Consider the following 20,384-nt stretch of genomic DNA (forward strand, 5'->3'; position numbering starts at 1 on the left):
ACGGATCCAGATACGTCGCTTCATCCAGGTGCTGGGGGAGCTGTTGCGCAACCACACTCTAAACAACCTTCTCCACAAAGCGAAGGTTGGAGACCGGACGATAGTTTACCAACATTGCCGGGTCCAGGGAAGGCTTCTTGAGGAGTGGCCTCACCACCGCCTCTTTCAAGGCAGTGGGAAAGTCACCCTCACACAACGAAGCATTTATAATCCCCTGGAGCCAGCCTCGTGTCACTTCCCGGGAAGCCAGCACTAACCAGGAAGGACACGGGTCCAATAAACAAGTGGTCGCGTTCAGTCTGCCCAGAATCCTGTCGACGTCCTCAGGGGTCACAGGATCAAACTCATCCCAGATAACATTCTCAAGACCTGCCCCAGTCCCTTCCCCTGAGACTACCCAGTTGGAGTCCAGATCTTCCTGAATCTGAGTGATTTTGTCATACAGATACTGAACAAAATCCTTGGCTCTACCCTCCATCTTTCTCTCCCATCTCTCTTTCTCTTTCTTTCCCAGATAAATGAAGCTCTTTCGTCCCCCTGCTGTGGCTCCCTGTCGGCTGGCTGCCCCCCCCCGCCCCTCGCCCTCCCCTCCTCACTCCTCGCCTGCCCTGAGAAGAGAAGGGCGACTGCGGAGGATGGAGACTTCCTCCATATTCCAGAGCGGGAGTGAAGCACCCCTCTACTTGCCTCTTTTTCCAGCCCTTGTTGGGAGACGTGTGACTTTCTCCACCCCGAGACACCAGCTGGGCCGTCCCAGCCAATGCTCTGCATCGTAATGGGCTCCAGGAGGAGGAGGGGACGCCGTCTCCCCCATTGTGCAGCGTGCTAAGTTTAAAGGCAAGAGCAGCAAGCAGCCACGGAGGCAGAGAGAGGAATACGGGGAGATGTGCCCCAGCTGGTGTCTCGGGGCGGAGAAAGTCACGTGTCTCCCCATATTCCTCTCGCTGCCTCCGTGGCTGCTTGCTGCTCTTGCACTTAAACTTAGCGCGCTGCACAATGGGGGAGACAGCGTCCCGTCCTCCTGGAGCCCATTACAACACGCAGCATTGGCTGCAGCTGGGCAGCCCAGCCAGTGTCTCGGCGCAGAGCAAAGTCATGCGTCTCTCCCAGCGGCCGAAGTGTGCACAGTACCAACAAGGGCCGGAAAAAGAGGCAAGTAGAGGGGTGCTTCGCTCCCGCTCTGGAATACGGAGGAAATCTCCATCTGCTGCAGTCGCCCTTCTCTTCTCAGGGCAGGCAAGGAATGAGGGGAGGGGAGGGGCCACCCAGTGGTGGGATCATCTGACGGAGCCGCAGGAGAGGGCCCAAAGTGCCACATGCAGCTCTAGAGCCGCAGGTTTCTGACCCCCGGTCTAGACTATTAGAATTTGAGGATCATTTAGAAGCTATAGCTGGTTCAAAATGCAGTTGCTTATATGATAGTAGGTTATTTCCCAATTCCCAATTTACCCGTATGAGACAGATATTGTGGGAAGTACATTGATAAGCTTCTGGTTGCAATTCAGGATGTTCAATTCGATCTTTAAACTTTATTTCAGCCTATAAGTATAAGACAGTGGAAAGTATGTTTATGGGAAATGCTTCTGAGAGGAGCCTTCTCTGTTGTGGACTTCTTTGGGAATAAGTATGGCCTATCTATATTTGTATTTCAGAAGGCAGTCAACACCTGGCTGTTTTGTTGGCTGTTGGAGATGGAATGGGATGATGCTCTGCATGTTCCTAAAGTTGGTTAGAAGGTGCAGAGCTGGTTAGATTTATTGTATTTGATAAATGTATTGTGGTTTTAAATGTAATCACTGTAATAGGGAATTGTTAGTCCCTTAGAGTTTTTAGGTTAAACAGACATATAAATTTGAGTATAATTAAAAATGTAGTGAATGTATGCCACATGGACACATTATCTATTAATAAATATAAATACATGGTACATCCATGTCAAATTGAGTTGCTAACCATATTCACATTTTAACTGGATTCATTTAACTTCTTTTTACTACAGAGTTGACTTTAATTCTATTCCATTCATGTGTGACATTTGAGCTAGGACAGAACACATCATATTTATGGTATGAGTTTTTTGTGGAAAAGGGGGTCTGAATAGTTGAAGCTTCCATCACATAATAGTCTCTGGTTTGTTATAATTGTATTAGTACAAACAAATTCTTGCAGTTTCAGCCATGAAAACTTTGCATTGTTTCCTTGAGTGGCACATCTTCCCTTGAGTAAACCTTGGCTTTAATTTAGATGATTATGAGTCCTTGATAATTTTGAGGTAAGGATGTTTTTATGTACCTGTCTGATTCTTCTTTCAGATAGGTGTATTCCTTTTTACAATAACTTTCATTACCAAAAAAGATATAGAATGGTTAATCATTTCTTTAAGAAAGACATAAACAAATCCAATAGTTGTTTGACTTTGTGTAGAATAAAAGTATTTTAAGATATTAAAAATATATCAGAACATTGGATTAAATCAGATTATAATTTAAAGGTAGGATAGAAATTTCTGGATTTTATTCTACACTTTGAATGAAAATAGATTTCTGGACTCCTACCTACAAGAGAAAAGTTAAAATAAGCTAAAAACTACTTTGGGTTTTATTGGTTCACATGGTTAATGTATTGGTTTAGAAGCTGATTCCAATAACCTGAATTTGTGAAATAGATAACTGTTTCTGTAATAAGATTAGTTCTGAAGTGCTAACTTACTTCTTTGAGTATATGTCTATTTACACTTTCCTTAAGTCCAAATTGCTTATAGTACTATATTAGAGAAATTCAGAATAAGTGAAAATGACTAGGTTTATGACACTATTGAGACCAAACCTGAGTTGAAACTTAGCTATAAAGAACATCAACTGTTGCTTTTGTTTTGTGGGGAGTCTAGGGTGGTGATAACCGGGTTGTGCTATGGGAATGGGGGAAATGGATGCTAAAAATATGGCTTTCTGGCACTAACGCAAATCCCGTCTGTATTTAAATGCTGTCCCCAGGTTACAACTATGGCTATATCTGCGTGGAGTTTTCCCTCTTGGAAGAGGCCATCGCCTGCATGGAAGCCAACCAGGTTGCTTTACACTTCGGTTGAAAATGCTGCTAGAAGAATATTTTTGTGGGGTGGACAACACTTAGTATTTTTTTTTTTAAAAGCAAAATTCAGACAAAGGCTTTTTATTCCAAAATGTACATTATGGCAGCTAATATCCTCACATCTTCCAGAAATACAAGCAGGTTTAATCTTTCACTACAAAATCTCACAGTTTTCCTGAATTATCTACACTCACATGTTCATGCTTTGCTGGCGTGATAGATTCGAAGTGTGGTAGTAAAGGAAAATGCTCCCAGTTCTGGTGGTTGTCCTTGTGAGTTTGCGTATCTAGTGGATTTCAAGATAAGCATTCAATCTGAGGTGTTTTACTTTCTTGACTGCGTCACAGCAAACTGACAATCTTGACTGTATTGCAAACTCTTTATTCTGTAAGCAACATTGTTATATGCTTGAATATATACTTGCACCTGTTTTGGTTTTATGCTAGACATTAATACTCAGTTTTGAGTGAAAAATCTTGTTTGCATTCTCGCTCCATCTGTTTATGTGATTTTATCTGGTGCAGATATATGGAACTATATTGTCTGCCTGCATTCATATTAATTGTGTGCAAGTTGAAGCTACTCAAAAGAGGTTTAGTATACCGCAAATGTACCTGGCTAATCTGAATATCTTTAATGTTCTTTTTTTTTTTTAAGAAATAAGAAACCACCCTTATATACTCAGTGATAGTGTGGGCTAGATTCTCATGTTGGTAATTTTATAAGTAAAAATCATAAATTAAGATATTTGAGATAATTAAGACAGATGCCTTTCTTTTGAAAATGAGCCCAGTATTTTTCACATATAGAAACTGTATGAACGTTATCATCTAATGCTTTATGTTGTTTCAGCTAGGCCCATTTTTGAATTGATAACATTTCTCATTAAATTCCTATTAGTCTAATGATGCATTAGACTAATTTCCTATTAGGAAATGATGCATTTTTAAACAAATTAAATTAATAAGTTAATATTAACATCTGTTCAGATTCATAATTGAATCAAGTGTGGCTGAGATAAATCAGACCAGCTTTTCAGTGTCAGAGTATCTTTTTGTCAACACATATCTCAATTTTATCATTGTCCACACTGAAACTTCACCAACTGCCAAAAAAAATCATAAAATACTTAAGCATTGCAGTGCTAAATATTTTTATCCCATTTTAACACAATTCTTTCCTATATTGTTCAAATTATCAATACTAAACTAGAATTTTAGATTTGGTAGTTTTAAAAAAGGCAGAATTATGAAGTTGCTGTCCCTGTAGATAATGAACTCCAGCCAGATTTTCCAATGGGCCTATTGTTTTTCTTCTACATTTATTGTAATATATAATTCTTCCTCAGTAGAATTAAAAGCAAATACACAGTTGTATTTAAGATTACCATATTTTTCGGAGTATAAGATACCCTCCCCCAAGAGGGTGAAAATTTGGGTGCATCTTATACACCGAATGTAGCCAAGAATGCGAGGCATGGAGGAGAGGCGATGATCTATGGCAATCCCTGCAGCCTGGAACAGCTGATTGGGGTATTCCGGGAAGCCAATCCACCCGCCAATCAGCTGCTCGTGCTGAATCAGGCTGCAATAATGTGCTGAAGCTGACCTGGCTGTTCGCTATTTGCTGCAAGGACTGTCAGAGTTTGCAGCAGCAAGCAAAACACAAGCAGAGGAGAGGAGTTTCAGTTTCAGTGATCAGCACAGCATGCAGCTTTAGAACAATTGACCTAAGCCACACCCAGGCTACTTGCTGTCTCCTTCCTTGTTGCTCACACAGCAAATACTGTTTCCAAATAGTCTCACACACTGACAGGATGCTAGCCAGATGAATACCATGGATGCTGGTAGGCAGAGGCAGATTTTTTCCCCCTTATTTTCCTCCCCCAAAACTAAGGTCCATCTTATACTCCAGAGCATCTTATACTCCGAAAAATACAGTAATTTCAAGCCGTTAAAATGATAAGATAACCATCCTTTTTACGTCTTCTCCATATATAAAAGTTCTGAAGCAGTTTGAACAGAAGCTTAACACTGAAATTCTAAGCTTCCTTTATCATTGTAAAAGAAGTGGAATATTAATTTCACTGGATTTAAATGTGTTCTTGTTTTTTTTAAATCTGCATGTGTTGAGTCTGGACAATAGCTTGAACTAATCCCTTTGGTTTCTTGGCAAGATTTTCAAGACTGATTTGTTATTGCCTTCTTCCTACTGCTGAGAGAGAGTGCCTGGCCCACAGTTACCTCTCTGGCTTCATGCCTAATGTTGGACTAGAGCTCACAGTCGTCCCAGTTTCTAGCCTGATGCCTTAACCATTATACCAAATTGGCTGTTTAAATGGTGGGAAATACAAAATAGTTGTATAATGTACTTTCAGTTGACCATCAGGCAATTGCCTATGAACCCTACAAATGTGATATAAATACCAGCAAAGAAAATACTGTCTTATGTTTAATATGACTAGTGTTTTGTAAAGGTTTCACTGATAAGAACCAACCACAAAATTTTGTGTTCAGTACCCATTTTTATCACCAAACTGCCAAAAAATGGAAGCAGCCTCGTCTTCCCTCATTCTCTTTCTAGTTTATGATACATCATACTTCATTTTAGGTAACCTGAAAGTATTTCTACAGTCCACAGCTTATGATTTGGTGGTTTTGGAGCCATAATTAATTCAAACAATAACTTTTGTTGCTCAGTTTATTGATGTTGGGCAATTCAGTTTTACGTAACTTCTAAAAAGATTGAACTTAGTGAAGGATATTGTTCAATTCTGTAAAAAAAATAAGAAAACTTTAAAAGATAATTGAGTTTTTATTCAAGTGTGGCCTAAACCAGTTGTTATCGAAAATATTTATTGATATGTTGAGTTCTTTTCAGTTGAGTAGCCTAATAATAGCCTATTGAGCTTCCTTTTGCAAGTGAAGAAACATATATTGCATCCATCTCTTTCAAATAACTCAGAGATAGGGGTGGCGGGGGAAGGGAATGAGTATTCCAGCTAAGCACATTTTTTTGGTACTTATATTACGATTAAATTTTGTGGCGTTTTGATTATTAACTCAGATTGACCAGGTCCATCTTGATTTTGTTCAGTGACCCTGGAGTGATGACTGACTGACTGACTGACTGACTGACTGACTGACTGACTGACTGACTGTGTGTGTGTGTGTGTGTGTGTGTGTGAGTGAGAGAGAGAGAGAGAGAGAGAGAGAGAGATTATGATTATATGCCATCAAGTCATTTTCAACTCTTCGTGACTACATAGATTTTCTCCATGAATATATGAATGTTTTAGATTCCTGGGGATTTCATTCTGTATATAAAACTTCTGTTCCCCGTTTTTAATACAAACTTTTCTAATATAAACTTTTCTGGCAGTTTGGTCTGTTTTAGCTGATTGGATTAAAACTGAAAGTTGAAATTTCCCCAGGCATTTTAGAAACATTGTTTGGCTACATTAATAAAGGCAGCAATGAATGAAAGGCAAAACCTAAACATAATAAATTTCTGCTGAATTACTGTTACGTTGAATAGAGGGAATTATTTGAAGTTTAGAGTTTGGTATTCGCAATAGTGTAATTATTTATTGCAGAGTGATGAAGCAAATGACGCAAGCTATAAGTGATATCTCTGCCTTTATTGTTATACATACATTATGTTCAACCAAGCTTCCTGAGCATCCTGTGTTCCTTTTAAGGATTTGTACAAAGTTTGTCTTTGGATAGCATGGTTTAAGTTGTCTGTTGCTTGGTTTGGCGTGGGTGGGTGTTTCCATATCAGTATGTTTGCAAGATAACAGTTTTCAAAATTCATTACTGGGACAAACTACAAAAAATCTTGTATGAATAAATATGTACTAAGTGGTGGGATTCAAGTAATTTAACAACCGGTTCTCTGCCCTAATGCTTTCTTCCAACAACCAGTTTGCCAAACTGGTCAGAAAGTTAATAACCGGTTCTCCCGAAGTGGTGCGAACTGGCTGAATCCCACCACTGGTACTAACTGGAATTCATGTTCCACGTAAGCATTTTCACCGCTTAGGATCTAACTCTTTCATTTCTCTGCTAAAGAACAGCCCTGAAAATGAAATACTTAATAGTATTTAATTAATTAATTAAAATTGGTATTGTTGAATGCTCATTTTTTTTCTGAAGGCATTGGGTTCTTTCATGTGATTTTTGTTTTATCTTTAGGAAAAAAACATTAACTCCCACAGTGGGATAAAAGAATTTTAAAAATATGACCTAGGCAAGTCATTGACGTATTTTTATTAAGACAGTGGATGGAAACGTAAGACTTAAAAAGCTAACTAGTTGTTTATTCCTTTTGTGTACATGTTGTCCTCTACTAAAAGAGCCTGCCTATTATGGTCTTGAGCCATGATGATTGTAAAGCAGGTCATCATGTGACCAACCTGATATTAAAACCTCTTTTTGTGGCAATTGTTAAGCTAATCACCATCATCATTAAGGGAATCTACAGTCATGAATACAGCAATCGTTAAGCGAAGCCATTGTTTGTTGTGGGGCATTTCTGCACTGATGCAGAAGCATCATAAATTGTGGTCATGTGACCATGGGAATGCTGCAAAAATCCTTAAATGGCAGAGAAGGCATGCTGTCGATCCCATCAGTCAGGAAATTCCGGCGGGGTCCAGGGGAAGACCCTTCTTTGCTGTGGCTCCTGCCCTTTGGAACATCTTGCCCCCTGATGTAAGATTGGCTCCACCTTTCTGACCTTCCACAAGATCTTAAAGACCAGGCTCTGCTTGTTGGCTTGGGGCTCCAATGGGACAGTATCATGCTGGAGGTGGTTGATGGACTAATAGCTGATCCCACTCCCACCCCGAATATTCTGCACCCTCCCTCCCAATCTTTTAATCATAATCCGTATTTTTATTGTATTTAATTATATATGTATTTTATGGTTTGAATGTTGTAAGCCTCCGGGAGTCCTGGTGAGATGGTTGGCAAACAAACTTAATAAATAAATAAATAAATTTAATAAATAAAATAGTGCAGGTCAGTTGCCAAGCTCCTGAAATGCACCATGTGACCACGGGGGTGGGGTTGGCCTTCTGAACTTCAGAGCTGGGTCATAAGTACCTTTTGGGAGGTCCGTCAAAATGGGTCACTAAGCAACTTGATATACGTTGAGGATTACTTGTATTGCTGCTTATAAAACATCTTTTTTTTCAAGAGTTCAGTCCATGAAACTTCATAATTTGCTGAATGCATAAAGATGAAAATATTTCCAGTATTGGTTTCTTTATGTTCATTTTTTGTTGTTCAGTTTATGTTATGAAGTCCAAATTAATTTAATTTACAAAAATTGAAGGATGCTTTTATAGGTCATTGTACATATTATGGCCTTGAGGATCTTGCAAAAATGAAGTAGATGAAATTGTAGCTCTGTCGCTGGAATATATTACAGGATTGGGTGATCCATTTCTGATTCATTGCACATTTTTCATTATGTGACATACATTCAGTAAAAAGCATTAGAATATGTGGCTTATAAATAAGGGTTACTGAATGTATTTGAATTATGATTCTTTGAATCATAATTCATAAAGGCGCACTAGAAGACTTTTAATGAATATCTGTTGGTAACTAGGAGAAATGGTTTGTCATTGTTCTAGCTAGGTTTGTTTTGTGTGTCTGTCAACCCAGTAGAATACCAACCCCAAAGTGGGCAAGGATAATATTTTTTCAATAAAATAATTGGAGTTTATTATTATTGATTCAGTAAGAACATACTTTAGCCAATCATGACACAAGGGGAAAAGAGCCCCAGGCTCCTGTATGCTTTCTCATCTTATATGCACCAAAGATTCAGGCCCAAGAAAATATTTGGGATTCCATGTATGTGGGAAAGTGGGAAATTACTTCTGTAATTCACTTAGTTTTCACACATCACCCCCCCCCCCCAAAGGTGGGTCTATTTTTCAAATAGATTTGATGTCGTATATTTACATTCTGGAATAAACAATTTTTTTGTTGTTATCCAAATAAAATGATCTAATTATGTTTAATTTTAAAGACATTTATTTGGAGAAAAAAGTACTTTACAGATAATAAATAACTATGGTAGCTAGAAACTTGATATTGAAATTGTTTAGATTCCAGCATAAAAATAGCAAACATTTCTCCAGTCCAAATTTTGTGTTTATGTATTGACCTGAATATTTTGATCATATTGAACTGTAATTGTGAAAATGCATCATTGAGAATGATTTGTTGCAATACATTCAGTACCAGTGAGAAACAAACATGAGTGCTGTAAATTGCCTACATTAAATTGCAAGGAAATTTAGCTGACATCCAGATGGGAGCGTTGCTATACTCCATATCCAGTGGACATACTTAATTTTACATTGAGAAGACCTAATTTTAATTAAATTAGTTAAATTTTTGTATTGAACTTATTAAATAGACACAATGCATCCTATTTGTATTTAGCTTAGTATTGCAATGTCTTGAGAAATTTTAAGCATAAATGGTTTTATTTGTATTGAAATATTCAATGAAAGAAAAATAATAGTATTTTTGAAGAAACATACATTTGAAGAAATATTAGGAACTGTTTGTTGTTTTTCTAGCCTCTGTAAAGAAATAACATGTTTGGTTTGCTTTGAGTAAAAAGATGGAAAATTAAGGGTGGGGTAAAAATGATAAAATTATTCTCAATCTTTATAAAGATGAGAATCCAGTTCTCATCTAAGTTAATTAAATGAATAAGATGGTAACAGATGGCTTTTTGGAAAGTAAATGAGAACAAAACACGTTATTTGATAGAGTTAAAATCTTTTACGAGTTATATTATACATTTTTTCAGTGGGCTTGAACATAGTGTGAGGGCAGTGTTTTAAGATATAGGTAGTCCCCGACTTATAATCACAATTGAGCCCCAGATCTCTGTTGCTAAGTGAGAAAGTTGTTAAGTGAATTTTGCCCCATTTTACAATCTTTCTTTCCACAATTGTTAAGTGAATTCTGGATTTTCCATTGACCTTTCTTATCAGAAGGTAGCAGAAGGTGATCACATGAGCCCCGAACACTGCAGCTGCCATAAATACAAATCAGTTGCCAAGCATCTGAATTTGATCACATGACTATGGAGATGCTGGAACAATTGTAAGTGTGAAAACGGCCATAAGTCACTTTTCTCCATTGTGCTGGGCAGAAAATCCAAGGCATGGGTTGCTCTGCTCTTCTGATCGTAGGCTGAGTCAATCAGGTCTTTGGGCATGCCTCCTTAGGCTGCGCATACCCAGTTTTGACTCAGCCTTCAATCAGGGAAGATGGAAAAAGGTGCTGGAGAAAATTTAAAGATTTATTCAGGAAAAGCAAAAACATCAAGTTCTTCAGAAAAGTAAGGTCCCGGCTCCGCGAAAAGCCTTCATGACACACAAACGGCTCCTTCGGCCTCTTTGGTAAGAGCGCCTTGCAGTGTGGCATCGGCTTTAAAGCAATAGCACCCTACAGCTGATCAGTGCGCTAAGTCGAGTGCTAAATTGGTGCTAAATTGAGGGCTACCTGTATTGGTTTCCATTATATTAATTGTTTGTGCCTCTTGTTATTAAACTAGCTAGAATCGTCTGTAGCTAGCTATTTTTGGGCTAATTCAGGTTGATATTTTTTGAAACCCATGGATATAACCAGAATACTTAAGGGTATGAATATATTTGATGAAGCATAGGAGGCTGGTTTCTGTATCATGCTGTGGTCTGGTAGATGGATACTAAAAGCTGATAGTACCAAGATTGTGGAATGCCGTCCCAGACGGAAGTTGCCAAGTTGGGTTGAGGGATCTGTTAAGGTCTGTTAACATTATAATCTAGTTACATTGGTGCATTGTTGAATTGATTGTTGCATGCTTTTTCATTGTGCAAAGAAAGATATGTCAATGATTTAACCAAGAGAGAAAATCCATTGTCACTTAGTCTTTTATTTTTTTCCGTCTGATCTGCTATTTCTTCTGCAAAACTCATAAAAATAGTGTGGTGAATCTGTGGTCTTCCAAGTATTAGCACTACTAACTATGGGATATACTGTTGTGGCTGATCATAGTTGAAATCAACATTTTGATGATCACAACACTCTTAATTCTGTCCTAAATATAAGCTTTTATTGTATATTCACATTGAAACTGCACTTTGAATGAAGAATGATGGAAAAATCCATCATAATGTTTTATCCGGTTGCTCAAACCTGTTAATATTAGAACATTTAACATAAGGAGAGGTGGGTGAAAATTGCTTCAGGCTTGGTTGCTGCTGTTGAACCAGTCAGTTCATCCATATGTTGAAAATTATTTCTTCTCTAGCCTTCAAACTAATTTAATTTTTATGTACTTTATTTTTGGGTGCTTTTTTCTTACACTTCTCTGAATCCTGCAAATTTCCATGAAGGTATAGATTGACATGCTATTTCTTTTCTCTTTGTACCTTCACACTGTAGAATGTTACTGTGATTTGATATTTTTCTTGAAGTAAAAATAATGTTTTAAATCCAAATTGGGCTTGTAACATGGACATACTTAATGGAGTTGAATTGGAAATAAAGTTCCCCTACATTAGAAATTATTGACTCTTCAAAATTTCTAATTGCTCCTCTTCTAATTTGTGCCGTCTTGGAACAGGCTTAAAAATTTTGTCCTAACTTCCTCCTACAGCAGGATAGGTTGGTACATTCCTTGACCATAGTGTGCAACATATGCTGGCCCATATGTTGTATATATATATGCTTTTTGTTTACTAGGCATATAAATGGTGCTAAAACTCCACAATTCAATTAATTTCCATTTGACTTATGCTTTAGAAAAAGAAATGGCTTCGCTTTGATGAAATTATTGCTGGTGGATAATAATATAAAGTAATATTAATACCAAACAGAAGAATATAAAAACTGACTGTTTTTATCTAATCAGGAGCAATAGCAATAGACTTTGTATAGAAATGCTTTAATTACGACTTTTTCCTTTTTAAAATGCTTCATCAGCAAGAGTATAGAACAGTGATGACGAACCTTTCCAGCACCGAGTGCTGAAAAGGGAGCGCATGTGCTTGCTTCGGGCGTATCTAGGCCACAACCCGGAAGAGAAGCTGCCCAGGGGACATGTGCATGCCCAAAAATGAACTTCCGGTTTCAGCTACTGAACTTCCGGTTTCAGCTAGCTACTATTCTGGGTTTCTGGCACACTGGCCGGCGTGCATACTCACACAGGAAAACAGAAGACTAGCTCTTCTAGTTTCTGACATTGCCACATGCAAAAAGCCCAGCTGATCATTGCGCGTGCATGCATGCCAAAAACCCGAAAGAGGAACGGGCGACACTGCGCATGCCAGGCAACATGGCTCCACATGCCACAGGTTCGCCATCATGGGTATAGAAACTGAACAATATGGAAACACATTAAGTTTAGGTATTTGGCTGTTTACTACTTGGAGCTTTAAAAGAATGAATACATTGAGATACTTATGTAGAATGCAATACAGAATGCTGATTCTAGCACAGAGCTTCATTGAATACAGAAATAAATTACAATGCCTATCAGTATTAGAAATGAAAATCATGTGGCTGGGTACTTAGCTATAATTGTTGATATAACTTTTTTTCTAGTTTAAAATGTCTGCTAACAGTAAAACAGAAAAATAGTCCTATGCAAAATCCATCATATTCATAAAATACTTTGCTCCTGATAGCTGAAAAAGACAGTGATATCAAAGTCTACTGTTTATACAGAGATTTTACTCAACATTTAATTTTTGTATATATTGTATATCAAAGCTACTTTCTGTCACCTCATATATCAAGTATATTAAAATACATTAAATGGATTGCTTGCATAGTAGTTCACAAAATCTTTTGACTATAATATAATTTATTAAATTTATATGTCACCTGATTCCCTGCAACTCCAATGTATTGCACGAAAGAAAATTTTAGTAACTGATTAATATTCATTTAGCCCTTTCTTGTTTTGTATTTTCAGTCTGCTGAGAGAAATCAAGTTATTTAGAGCATCTGAAGCACTACCTATATCCATATTCGATATTGATATATTTGGGGTTGGAACACCAAGATGGTATTCATTCTAAAAGCCTGGTAGAGTTGGAACCAGTGGTGAAATCTAAAATTTGTTACTACCGGTTCTGTGGGCGTGGCTTGGTGGGAGGGGGGGTAATGTGACTGGGTGGGTGTGGCCAATTTTTTTTCTTTTAAACCCATTTTTTCTACAACCTCTTCGGCGAAAGGTTGTAAAAAAATGCTTTCAAAAGGCTCTGACGATCCCAGCTGAGTTGCCTGATCGGCAGAGACTTTTTTTCTTTTAAATGCCTCTAACAATCAGGCAACTCAGCTTGGATTGTCAGAGGCATTTAAAAGAAAAAAAGTTTTTTTCTTTTAAAAGCCTTTGATGATCCCAGCTGAGCCGCACGATCATCAGAGACTTTTTTTTTTTTACTTTTAAAAGCACTTTTTTCGGCTGAAGAGGTTGTAGAAAAAATGCTTTTAAAAGTAAAAAAAAAAAGCCTCTAATGATTGTGCGGTTCAGCTGAGCATGGGAGGGGGGGGGCGGGCAGGGATTTTTGCTACCGGTTCTCCGAACCACCCGCCTCCATCACTACCGGATCGGGCGATCCAGTCCGAATCAGGAACATTTCATCCCTGGTTGGAACTCTCTGCGTTAAATGACATCCTCATGCTGTTTAAGAGGAGAGAAGACATGATAAAATGAGCTATGACTTTTTAAACAGTAAATCACAACTGTAACCAGAAGATCATGTGTAATCTATATGTAGATTTTCCAGTTTCTTCCTTACTTCAGCATGTCTTGCTGAAAAACTTCTCTAAAGATAATATCAGCAATGGGTTATGTCAGAAATACTGATAAAGAGTCCACTTAAGAGTAACAGTTAATTAGTCTTCTGATGCTGATGATGATTAGATGCCATCAAGGTTTTTTTTTTTTAACTTCTAGCAACCACATAGATACATTTTCTCCATGATGATCTGTTCCTGTTTGGTGTTTGAGGCCTTACAACAATGCACCCATCATCACTGTAACTGAGTCCATCCATCTTGCTGTTGTTATCTACTCTTTCCTTCCTTTTCTAGTATTTGAATCTTCTCTAGAGAACTTGGTCTTCATGTAATGTGTCCAAAGTAGGATAATTTGAGCCTGGTCATTGTACTTCAAGTGAGAACTCTGATTGATTTGTTCAAATGAGCCATTGATTCATTTTCTTGGTTGTCCATAGTATTCTCAAAAATCTCTTCCAACACTCAGGAATCTTTTCCAACATCAAAATTCAGAACTCTCAATACAGGTAGTCCTTGACTCAAAGTTCATTTAGTGACCGTTCAAAGTTACAACATCACTGAAAAAAATGACTTATGACAGTTTTTCACACTACAACCATTGTAGCATGGTCATGTGATTTAAATTCGGATGCTTGATAACTGACTCACATTTATGACAATTGCAGTGTCCTGGAATCATGTGATCCCCTTTTGCAGCCTTCTGACAAGTAAAGTCAGTGGGGAAACCAGATTCACTTAACAAACATGTGATCATGTAATTTAACAACTGCAGTGATTCACTTAACAATTGTGGCAAGAAAAGTCGTAAAATGGGGCAAAACTCACTTAACAAATGTCTGACTTAATAACATAAATTTTGGGCTCAATTGTGGTCATAAATTGAGGACTACCTGTACTCTTCGTACCTGTTCCTTCAGAGTTCAACTTTAGCTTTTATAGAGGCAACTGTGGGCTTCCACAGTTCTGATTTTTGTAGGTATAGATACATCAGGGAGTTTGAATACCTCAAGGTTTCTAAAACCTTAACGGCTGGTCTACTACATGCTATTCTGCAGTATATTTTTTGACTGCTTGTTCCTTTACTATTGATGGGTGATTCCCAAAGGCAGAAACTATCTACCACATCAATAACTTCAATGTCAGTTCTGGTTGCTCTGCCTGTTGTCATACATGTTGAAAGAAAAGCAGTGGCTCTGGCAGCCCCCAGCATGCTCAGCCTCTGGCACCACATCTTCTCTAGCCTCCTCATTGTCCGACTCGAGTGCCAGCTGCACAGGCTGCTGGCGCAGCACCACACCAGCCTCCTCACTGTCGGAATCAGCTACTAGCTGCACAGGCCGCTGATGGGCCACAACACAGATATGCCAGGCACAGGAGAGATTGTATAAGGAGATCACTTGGGTTTTTTTCCCTTTTTATATGTATAATTTGAACTAAATATTTATCTGAATAATCTGTTTATATTCCTTAAATCACAAAAAGAAAATTTTTAGTATTTACTCCATTAGTAACTTTTATATGATGCTAGCTATCGGTACTGATGACTGATATTTTTATATCAAAAAACTGATATCTGTACTGTTATATTTGAAAAGGATATCATAGGCAGCTTGGATATTGTTTTCAAACAAGTACATCTTTGTCTAGGTTACCATCCATATGTCATATTCAAGTAATGAAAAGAACTGTTGGAACTATTCTTCAAGGGTGATCAGTCTTAGGCTACCTCCTTCTGCAGGAAGGTAGGATCTATTAGATTGGTCTGCCCCTGGCAACTGATGGTCCCATTGGTGTTCCAAAGGGAACTGGTGGGTTTATCTGAAAATCTGTTGCATAGTCTGGCTGAGGCCCTGGCTGCTGCCTGGTACAGGTGGAAGCCATGGATAGGATTGTGTCTTTATGGCCTCTCTTGGCATAGCGCTCCCAGCACTCCCCGTGGTTCATGGAAGAGTTAAGGGAGCTGAAAAGACTCAAGAGATGTCTAAAGCAGTCAAAGATGAATCCAACAATCACAAATTAGAATTGCTATTAAGGCCTACCTCATGGCAACGAGAGCAGCAAAACACCAGTATTTCTCTGCTCTTATTGAGTCTGCAGATAACCAACTGGTGATCCTGTTTAGGATTACTCAGACCCTCCTGGGGTCTTGGAGGTTTACCTTCAAGGCTGTGCTAAGGAATTTTCATTGTTGCCTCATGGATGAAATTGCTCAGATCTCTTTCTCAGTTGGATACAAAGCGTGGATGTGTGTGGAAATGCCTGGGGAGGACTTCCCCTGTTATTTGGGAATAGTTTGATCTCTTTCCAGTCAGGTTTCAGGCCTGGATATGGGACAAAAACAGCATTAGTTGTCCTTTTGGATGATCTCTGGTGGTCAGAGTCTGATGGAGACGATGAACCATCGTCTGATGGAGATGATGCATCTATCGTGGCTATCCTTTCAATACCATCAAGCATGGTATGAGGGAGAATGGTTCTGTGCTGGTTCATTTCCTTCCTTCAAGGTCAATCCCAGTTGGTGATGATAGAAGTGAGAGATCTAGCCCATGCCCTCTGTTTTGTGAGGTCCCCACAGGACTTGGTGCCCTCTGCTTTTTAACATCTACATGAACATGCTGGGTGAGATCATCTGTCACCTTAGGATGAGATATCATAAGTATGCAAATGATATCCAGTTGTACATCTCCATCCCTGGTGAGCTAAATGATGTGGTTGCCTTTCACTGCGATCCTGGTAAGATGGAATGGCTGCGGGTGACTTCTTCTGTATCTGGTGTTTATCATCTTTGGTCCTGGATGGGGATGTGCTGCCCCAGAGAGATCCAGTGCATAATCTGGGGGTTCTCCTGGATTCACAAATCTTGCTCGAGAGCAGTTGGCAGTTGTGACTGGGAGAACCTTTGCTCAACTTCATGTAGTGTACCAGTGATGCTCCTTCCTGAATCGAGAGTGTCTTCTTTCAGTCACTCATTCCTTAGTCTCCTTCTGTACTATCTATATGGCGCTACCCTTGAAGAATATCTGGAATCTGCAGCTTGTGGAGAATGCGGCAGCACAAGCAGTTCTGTGTACCTTAAGATTGTGCTTGTGACACCTCTGCTATATGAGCTGCGTTGGGTATCAGTTTGCTTCTGGCTCCAATTCAGGGTGTTTGTTATTATGTTTGAATCCCTTCACAGCATGGGAACAGGTTATACTATGTTTCCCTGAAAATAAGACCCTGTCCTATATTTTTTTGAACTAAGCGCTTGGGCTTATTGCCATGTGCTCAAAAGCCCGATTAGGCTTATTATCAGGGGATTTTGGGGAAAACATGGTTTCATTTCTAAACTTTCCAGAGTCATATAAGTGAGATGGGTAGTATAGAAATTAGATACGTAGGTAGGTAGGTAGGTAGGTAGGTAGGTAGGTAGGTAGATAGATAAAATATAATTCATACATTTTTGCCTAAGGGGTTTTAAATTTGCTTCTGATGCAATATTTTGTTTTCCCCTTCTTTAGTCACATATTTTCTCTATTTGCACTGAGAGAACACTCTTAGTTTGCCCTTCTGACTAAAAGCATCATCAGAAAGATATTTTGTTGTGAAAGATAGTGATGGGAATCTGTCTAATGGGTTCAAAGAAAGCAGTTAATTTTCTGAGAATTATTATAGAGTCTCTTTAAGGAGGATGGCATATAAGCAAACACAAAGAAACACAGTATGAAGATTAATTTTTCCACTTAATGTTTGAATTCTGAAATATGAGGGAAGGATAAATTTTGTGAAAAGTAAAATGTTCTTAGCATGATTTAAAAATTATATATGTTTTCATATTTAGAGTTTAGGTCAATATAGAAAAATGATTAAGAAGGGCTTATTTTACATAAAAAATTCCTGTAGTGAATACAGCAATGGCTGCAACCCAAGAATTATATGGTTGGGCTGTGTCAAAGAAGAAGTTCTTTGCAACATGCCAGAATGGTTACAAAGCATCTCTTGTTGAAGCTGTATCACAGCGTGATTTCCATGCACATCAGTCTTCCCTTATCCCCCCATTTTGTATGCACGGCAGTCATGTGGCATTAGAGGAATTTTAGAAGGAATCTGAGAGATGCAATGAGCAATGAGAAGGCTACCTCTTCAGAAATTAAAATTAGTTGGGGGAGGAGAGGCTTAAGGGTTCGAAAGATTCTGTAATAGCTCTTGGGATCCCAATTGCTAGGTCATTAGTTACCGGTACATGCCGTTTTATGAATGAGAAAGAAGGCTGGCAGAGTCCAGCTAATCATAAGCAGCTGCTATCTTTGCTGAATTAGATTTTTATGTTAGTTTCTTAATACTAGCTTCCAAAACGAGTTACAAGTTAGCAGGGTGGATTTGATTTAAATCACTAGTCAGTAAGGCTTGATTTAAATCATAGTTTTCTACATAAAGACTAATTCTTGCTGGTATAACTTTAATATGCAAGTAGATGAAGATTTTTAGAATAACAACTTTTCATATTAGTTTTTTTATCCCCAGTTTAATAGGTTAATCATTCATATTTGGACAACTTTGCTGTTGTACTTAGGAAGGAGAAAAATAATCATTACCTTAATAATAACAATTTAAATAGATTTATTCAACTGAAACAATAACATTACAGCATATGTTATTTGCTTAAACAAACAGCCATGTTTGTTAACTAATTTGGCTAAACAAAATATATATATTTTAAGAAACTTAGACTGTCAGCCCAGCCTACACATGAAAAACTTAAATACTGTCTTCTGTAGCTCACTCGTCATCTTCATCTTCTTCTTTGTTCATAATCTGGAAAAGAAAAACAAGCTTTCCTGCTTTATCGGGTCCCAAACGATTTCTCAATTTAGAATGAATGAGTCCAAGGGAAGAGAATATTCTTTCAATGCCTGCAGAAAAAGCTACTGCTGTTAAAAGTGAAATCTTTACTTGAACAGTCTCTAAATCCAAGTGCTTAAGTAACTTCCACCAGTTCACTGGTGTGACTTTCTTTAAAATATCTTCAGCAAACATATATTTCTTGAATGATTCCCCCTTAGCTTTGAAGTTTATTATAGTTGGCATTACAGATGGATGATTGCTGGAAACCCATGTCATAGCTAACTCCTCTTCCTCAGCACTTAAGTTTTGACCCTGATACTGGATATTGACAATATTTGCCAAAAAATGAGCTGGAGACAGTACTTGTCCCATTCGTTTTTTTAATGCCTGTAATTTAATTCTGTCCATGTGTGGTTCTGTTTTTAAGTGTTCACTCAATTCCTTCCAAATTTCAACAGTATCAGCAATAAAACAGCAATTTTTCTGTATTTTGTTTAAAGCTTCAGAGATGGGTTTCAGGATGCTCAGCATATGTTCAATATTTCTCTTAAGCCCAATGTTGAGGATTTTGGCCGTAACAGTGCCATCTATTTTATCTCGATTTTCTTCACAAACTGTCATCAGAATAGGCCAGTTCTTGATATACTGCTCAAAACAGTCCACCACTTCCATCTAACATCTTGTGGGAGCATTAGCTTGGTTCCACCCATCCTTTTCAGAGCTGCTGCAGCAAAATGATTGTTACGGAAGTATTTAGCAATTTCAACAACATTAGTCTTTATTTCTGGAACACTTAAGTCTTTGGCTAAGAGGTGCAGCAAATGAGCACTGCAACCATATGTTATTAGCTTTGTATTCCCTTCCTGCTCTTCTAAATTTCTTCTCATCTTGGATACATTTGCAGCATTGTCTGTGACCAAACTGCATACTAGACATTTGAATTTTTGTTCACATATTATTATAGCTTTTACTGCCACTTCTTGTAAGTATTCTGCTGTGTGTGCATTTCCTGACATATCAATTGTTTGTGCAAGGAAGACTTTCCCTTCTTCTGTTGTTATACAAGCACATACAATAGGATCATTGTGGACATTATTCCACCCATCAATACTTAGGTTAACAATTCTACCTTCCAGAGCTGTTGCACATTGCTCCATTTCTCTGTCATGCACTTTATCCAGCAGTTTCCCTGCAACATCTGCTCTGCTGGGTGGACTGTATCCTGGTCTCAGTGACTGAACCATATTAATGAAATGTGGGTTCTCAGTCAGACGGAAAGAAGAGTTTGTTGCATAAACAAACTGGGCAATTTTTTCATCAATTAACTCTTGTTCTAATCTGCTAGTTTTTATCACAAACTTATCTATGGTGGTTCCAGGAGGGAAGAGTTTTTTCTTTCTTTTAGGTGATAGTGATATGTGGCTGTGGGTGTCTGATGATGATGATGCTAATGAAGCACTATCTTGGATGGATAACTCTGAAACTGTAGAACAGGAGGATGGTGATCTTGAAGGTGGATAGTTTCCAGAATCCATGAATTCCCCAAACAAAAAAGTCAATGCTGTTATTTTATTGTTTATACAATTTCTGCTTATTGTACACAGCACTGCCCCAAAAGGAGTATTTGCTTTTCTTCATAAC

General features: G+C 38.2%; 1 protein-coding gene across 16 annotated transcripts in view; it reads left to right on the forward strand.

Moving 5' to 3' along the window:
- RBM6 (RNA binding motif protein 6) overlaps positions 1 to 20,384 on the forward strand; it is a 70,951-nt gene that overhangs the window by 27,121 nt on the left and 23,446 nt on the right. For all 16 annotated transcript variants that reach the window (XM_087887673.1, XM_034440864.3, XM_034440873.3 and 13 more), the window contains exon 6: positions 2,994 to 3,067. In XM_087887673.1, the coding sequence (XP_087743799.1) occupies positions 2,994 to 3,067 (74 nt within the window). The remainder of the gene's footprint in view (positions 1 to 2,993; positions 3,068 to 20,384) is intronic.

Source organism: Pantherophis guttatus, chromosome 2 (assembly GCF_059756535.1).
Source record: "Pantherophis guttatus breed Tessera chromosome 2, ASM5975653v1, whole genome shotgun sequence".
NCBI classification, from domain to species: Eukaryota; Metazoa; Chordata; class Lepidosauria; order Squamata; family Colubridae; genus Pantherophis; species Pantherophis guttatus.